Source organism: Aethalodelphis obliquidens, unplaced genomic scaffold, assembly GCF_003676395.1.
Source record: "Aethalodelphis obliquidens isolate GAN/ISIS:26980383/991018 unplaced genomic scaffold, ASM367639v1 scaffold18, whole genome shotgun sequence".
NCBI classification, from domain to species: Eukaryota; Metazoa; Chordata; class Mammalia; order Artiodactyla; family Delphinidae; genus Aethalodelphis; species Aethalodelphis obliquidens.
The window spans coordinates 14,747,095-14,753,795 of record NW_020837962.1 but is presented as its reverse complement, the minus strand read 5'-3'; the positions used below and the strand labels follow the sequence as shown (position 1 = coordinate 14,753,795).

Sequence of the window (6,701 nt, the reverse complement as noted above, 5' to 3'; positions counted from 1 at the left end):
GCCTTCTGGCATCCATGGTGTCTAACGAAAACCGGCTGTCAATCTTACTGAGGATCTCTTGTATGTCGCATGTCTCTTTCCATGCTTTCAAGATTCTCTCTTTTGACAGTCTGACCACGTGTCCTGGTGTGGGCTGTGGAGTTGAGCTGGGCACATGCCATCAGTTCCTTGACAAGTGCCTGGTACTGCCCCCTGGGAGTGACTCTCATGGCTTTTGTGTCTGCACTGTTATTCTTCCTTTTCCCTAAGAAATGGCCTGTTTACAGATCAGTATATTTCTCAGCCTGCCTCCCTGCCCATATAAACGTAGGCATTTTTCTCTGCCCTTTTCAGACTAAGCTGGTGTTTCTATTGCAAATGTCTTGGGTTTCCTATGCCTCTTAACTGAATTTCACTCCATTAGATGAAACCAAACCTACAAACCTTTTCAAGTCAGGCCCCTCTCTGGTTTGGGTTGAGTGTAGGGTGCCGTGGGGTGATACCCTCAAAACTCATAGAAACCATTTTGTGGAGTTGGTAGGGTCTAGGAGCTGCATACTGAAATCTTCTGAAGTCTTAAAGGTTTTCATAGCTGCAACCTTGAGATGATCCTTACCTTAAAGGCCACTTGTTTAGAGCAAAACCACTGTGGATGGGAACACAATGAAGGAAGTATGGTTGAGAATCTTCAAATGTGATTAAATATCTTTTCACTATGATAAACAGCCTTGTGGTTGGAGAACTAAGTTTTAACTCTTGAGGGTGTGTGGCTAAGGGACCTTAGGCCAGTTACTGGATAGTTGGCATGAGGGCTGGGCATGGGGTGGAGTGCCAAGGAGCACAACTGGAAGTTCTAACCCTGATGTTACAGGGCTGATTTGGGAATGTGGCTTCAAGTCTTACTCCTGTTACCGAAGGGCTTAGGAGGGCACCTGCTTACAGGCTGTCTCATTATCAGAGCACCATGTTCTTGGTGATCTGAATGGGTGTGACTGGAGACCCAAGGTTGTCACAGCCGGAGGACCAGGCTCTGAGACTGGAGTGCTGGGGACAATATGTTGTCAAGGGGGCCCCAAGACATGAGGACTAGGGACTAAAGCCTGAAAAAAAGCAATAAAGGTAGTTAGGGGATGATTCAGCAAAGGCAACAATGTAGATGTTTCAGAGCCAGGAGGAGAGGGGCAAGAAAGGGGGCTGCAGATGAGAGGAATGGCTAGGGGAAGCCATATTTCCTGGAAGATTCCCTCCCCTCACCTAAATCCCCTGAATACAGTCCCCAGATTCTCTCCCTATACAGGACTTTTCCAATAAATACGGAGTGACTCAGTTCTTATGTCTTAGAAGGAATTGAATTTTTATGGAATAGTGGACTCAACAGCTCAAGATTTCCGTTAACACTCCTTATTCCCTATCTTTATAGAGGAGTGAATGAAATACACAGCCAAGGTTTGTAAAGAAGCAGTTTATTAGAACAAAAGACCACAAAACATGAAGACTTAGCATGGAGGAAGTAAACGAAGGCAAATGTCCTTTGACCACTTACGGAATGCGTTTTATGAAAGTGTACGATGTTTGATTATCCAGTCCTCACCACCGTCTTCACTCTCAGAGAGAGTGCAAGGGGTCAGAAGATTGCTCTGAGTAGGCCTCGGGGTCAGACTGAAGTCGCAGTTTGTGGTGGGCGGACTTCATCCTCCTGTGTCTGCTGAGGTGAGACTTCTGGCTAAAGCCCTGTCCACACGTCTTGCACACATAAGGCTTCCTGCCCTGGTGTGTCATCTGATGTAAGATGAGGTGTGACTTTTGGGGAAAGCCTTGGCCACACTCTCTGAATAGACAGGGCTTCTCTTCCGAGTGTACCCATTTGTGCGTGATTAAAGCTGACTTATTGCTGAAGCCGAGTCCACACTGCCTGCACGTGTAAGGCTTTTCCCTCGAGTGTTTCCGCCTGTGCCGGATGAGACCTGCCTGGTGACTGAAGCCTCGCCCACACTCCCTGCACACGTACGGCTTTTCCCCTGAGTGTGTCCTCTGGTGTGCAACAAGGTTTGACTTCTGGCTGAAGCCTCGCCCGCACTCCTCACACACCATGGGCTTTTCCCCTGAGTGTGTCCTCTGGTGTCTGATGAGATTTGACTGCTGGCTGAAGCCTCGCCCACAGTCCTTACACACAATGGGCTTATCCCCTGAGTGTATGTTCTGGTGTCTGTTGAGGTGTGACTTGAGACTAAAGCCTCGCCCACACACCCCACACACGTAAGGCTTCTCCCCAGTGTGTGTCCGCCTGTGTGAGATGAGGGTTGAATTCTGGCTGAAGCTGTGCCCACACACGCCACACACATAAGGCTTCTCCTTGGAGTGTGTCCTCTGGTGGTTGACGAGGGTGGTTCTCTGCCTGAAGCACCGCCCACACTCCTTGCAGGCATAAGGCTTCTCCCCGGAGTGTGTCCTCTGGTGTGAGATGAGGTTCGACCTGTCGCTGAAGCCCAGTCCACAGTCACTGCACACGATGGTCTTCTCCTCCAAGTGTGTCCTCTGGTGTCTGACGACAGCTGACTTCTGGCTGAAGCCTTTCCCACATTCCTGGCACACGTAGGGCTTCTCCCCGGAGTGTGTCCGCTGGTGTATGATGAGGTTTGACTTCTGGCTGAAGCCTCGCCCGCACTCGCTGCACATGTAAGGCTTCTCACCTGAGTGTGTCCTCTCGTGTATGATGAGTGTCGACTTGCGGTTAAAGCCTCGCCCACACTCCCTGCACACGATGGGCTTCTCCCCCGAGTGTGCCTTCTGGTGTCTGGCAAGGCTTTTCTTTAGGCTAAATCCCTTCTCACACACCCCGCACACATACGGCTTCTCCCCTGAGTGTATCCTCTGGTGACTGAGCAGGTTTGTCATCTTGCTGAAGCCCAGGCCACACTCCCCACAGTTGACTGTTCCAAATCCTAAGACTTCCATCCTCTTCAACAGTCTGTCTGTTTCCTCGGGATTCCCCGTCTGAGCTGGGCTGGCCACTCCCTCCACGCCTTGGATGCCATCCCCAGAGCTGACCGGCTGCTGCTGGGGTTGCGGCCTGGGGAACACGCCTGAAGTCCTTTTCTTTGTCTTTCCAAACAAAGGCTGGGTGCCTTCTCTCTCCTGACCTTCTGCTTTGTCATTCCAGGAACTTCCATCAGAGGCTCGCTGCTGCTGCTGCTGCTGGTCCCCAGGGCACGGAGCTCCTGGCCGGACAGGCTCTTCTGCACACCAGCACGTGAAGATCCAGGGAGGGTGACTACACAGCACGTGCTGCATGCGGAGCTGCTGACTGGAGAAGTCTGGAGGGCGGAAGGGACCGAGGTGGAGTTCTGGCTTTGGTTCTGCTGCAGAGAGAGAAGCGTGAGTCAGAACTGAGACCCGAGGCAGCCGGAGCAGTTCTGCCTCATCTGATGTTAAGACTTGATTCCCTGTTCTTCCAAATGCTTAGAACTTATGGGCTACCCGGCAAGACTTCCTTCACAGGACCTGCTACATTTACCTCCTGACGCCCAGCCACCACAGTGATAGAAACTGGGCCCAAACGGTATTCTATGACAGAGATCTAACCACAGGACCCTCGTGGAAGGGTCTTTGTCTCCCCTGTTTCCCTAGGAGAATGGGGTGGAAGGAGAGCAGTCATTCAGACTGGAGGACCCCTGGTGGAGGAGGCAGCATAGTCGTGGTTAAAGAGATCACGAGCAAAAACACCTGAACTGGAGTGTCCCACCTCACTAACAAATATTCATTAGAGGATTACTTTGTACCAGAATTTCTACAAGGCAGTAGGCGTTCAGCAATAAACAACACAAACATAGTCTAGGCCCCCCAGTGAATGGTACCCCTGACCAATTCAAGCCCTGTTAACTTCCGTAATTAATCTAAATAAAAATTTCCCCAGGGGGAGGAACCAAGATGGCGGAATAGAAGGACATGCTCTCACTCCCTCTTGCAAGAACACCAGAATCACAACTAGCTGCTGGACAATCATTGACAGGAAGACACTGGAACTCACCAAAAAAGATACCCCACATCCAAAGACAAAGGAGAAGCCACAATGAGACGGTAGGAGGGGCACAATCACAGTAAAATCAAATCCCATAACTGGTGGGTGGGTGACTCACAGACTGGAGAACACTTATACCACAGAAGTCCACCCACTGGAGTGAAGGTTCTGAGCCCCACGTCAGGCTTCCCAACCTGGGAGCCCGGCAACGGGAGGAGGAATTCCTATAGAAAATCAGACTTTGAAGCCTAGTAGGAATTGATTGCAGGACTTCAACAGGACTGGGGGATACAGAGACTCCACTCTTGGAGGGCACAAAGTAGTGTGTGCATTGGGACCCAGGGGAAGGAGCAGTGACCCCAGCGGAGACTGAACCAGACCTACCTGCTAGTGTTAGAGGGTCTCCTGCAGGGGTGGGGGGTGGCTGTGGCTCACCGTGGGGACAAGGACACTGGGAGCAGAAGTTCTGGGAAGTACTCCTTGGCGTGAGCCCTCCCAGAGTCTGCCATTAGCCCCACCAAAGAGCCCAGGTAGGCTCCAGTGTTGGGCTGCCTCAGGCCAAACAACCAACAGGGAGGGAACCCAGACCCACCCATCAACAGTCAAGCAGATTAAAGTTTTACTAAGCTCTGCCCACCAGAGCAACAGTCAGCTCTACCCACCACCAGTCCCTCCCATCAGGAAACTTGCACAAGCCTCTTAGATAGCCTCATCCACCAGAGGGCAGACAGCAGAAGCAAGAAGAACTACAATCCTGCAGCCTGTGGGGGGGAAAAAAAAATTCACAGAAAGAGAGACAAGATGAAAAGGCAGAGGGCTATGTACCAGATGAAGGAACAATATAAAACCCCAGAAAAACAACTAAATGAAGTGGAGATAGGCAACCTTCCAGAAAAAGAATTCAGAATAATGAGAGTGAAAATGATCCAGGACCTCAGAAAAAGAATGGAGGCAAAGATCGAGAAGGTGCAAAAAATGTTTAACAAAGACCTAGAAGAATTAAAGAACAAACAAACAGAGATGAACAATACAATAACTGAAATGAAAACTACACTAGAAGGAATCCATAGCAGAATAACTGAGGCAGAAGAACAGATAAGTGACCTGGAAGGCTTGAATGGTGGAATTCACTGCTGCGGAACAGAATAAAGAAAAAAGAATGAAAAGAAATGAAGACAGCCTGAGAGACCTCTGGGACAACATTAAACACAACAACATTTGCATTATAGGGGTCCCAGAAAGAGAAGAGAGAGAGAAAGGACCAGAGGAAATATTTAAAGAGATTATAGTCGAAAACTTCCCTAACATGGGAAAGGAAATAGCCACCCAAGTCCAGGAAGCGCAGCAAGTCCCATACAGGATAAACCCAAGGAGAAACACGCTGAGACACATAGTAATCAAATTGGCAAAAATTAAAGACAAAAATTATTGAAAGCAGCAAGGGAAAAATGAAAAGTAACATACAAGGGAACTCCAATAAGGTTAACAGCTGATTTCTCAGCAGAAACTCTACAAGCCAGAAGGGAGTGGCATGATATAAAGTGATGAAAGGGAAGAAACTACAACCAGGATTACTCTATCTGGCAAGGATCTCATTCAAATTCGATGGAGAAATCAAAAGCTTCACAGACACACAAAAGCTAAGAGAATTCTGCACCACCAAACCAGCTCCACAACAAATGCTAAAGGAACTTCTCTAAGTGGGAAACACAAGAGAAGAAAAGGACCTACAAAAACAAACCCAAAACAATTAAGAAAATGGTAAAGGAACATACACATCGATAATTACCTTAAACGTGAATGGATTAAATGCTCCAACCAAAAGACACAGGCTTGCTGAATGGATACAAAAACAAGACCCATATATACGCTGTCTACAAGAGACCCACTTCAGACCTAGGGACACATACAGACTGAAAGTGAGGGGATGGAAAAAGATATTCCATGCAAATGGAAATCAAAAGAAAGCTGGAGTAGCTATACTCATATCAGATAAAATAGACTTTAAAATAAAGAATGTTACAAGAGACAAGGACGGACACTACATAATGATCAAGGGGTCAATCCAAGAAGAAGATATAACAATTATAAATATATATGCACCCAACATAGGAGCACCTCAATACATAAGGCAAGTGCTAACAGCTATAAAAGAGGAAATCGACAGTAACACAATAATAGTGGGGGACTTTAACACCTCACTTACACCAATGGACAGATCATCCAAAATGAAAACAAATAAGGAAACAGAAGCTTTAACTAACACAATAGACCAGATAGATTTAATTGATATTTATAGGACATTCCATCCCAAAACAGCAGATTACACATTCTTCTCATGTGCACACGGAACATTCTCAAGGATAGGTCACATCTTGGGTCACAAATCAAGCCTCAGTAAATTTAAGAAAACTGAAATCAATCATATCAAGCATCTTTTCTGACCACAACGCTATGAGATTAGAAATGAATTACAGGGAAAAAAACGTAAAAAACACACATGGAGGCTAAACAATACGTTACTAAATAACCGAGATCACTCAAGAAATCAAAGAAGAAATCAAAAAATACCTAGAAACAAGTGACAATGAAAACATGACGACCAAAACCTATGGGATGCAGCAAAAGCAGTTGTAAGGGGGAAGTTTATAGCTATACAAGCCTACCTCAAGAAACAAGAAAAATCTCAAGTAAACAATCTAAC

At 47.2% G+C, this 6,701-nt stretch overlaps 1 protein-coding gene across 5 annotated transcripts in view; it reads right to left on the bottom strand.

The window, feature by feature from the left end:
- Nucleotides 1-1,425: 1,425 nt before the first annotated feature.
- The window catches only part of ZNF133 (zinc finger protein 133), a 28,393-nt gene continuing 23,117 nt past the window's right edge, over nt 1,426-6,701 (bottom strand). For 4 of the 5 annotated variants that reach the window (XM_027118251.1, XM_027118253.1, XM_027118254.1 and 1 more), the window contains exon 4: nt 1,426-3,338. In XM_027118251.1, the coding sequence (XP_026974052.1) occupies nt 1,585-3,338 (1,754 nt within the window). In that variant the 3' untranslated portion in view covers nt 1,426-1,584. The remainder of the gene's footprint in view (nt 3,339-6,701) is intronic. The other variant, XM_027118252.1, reaches the window with a different exon arrangement.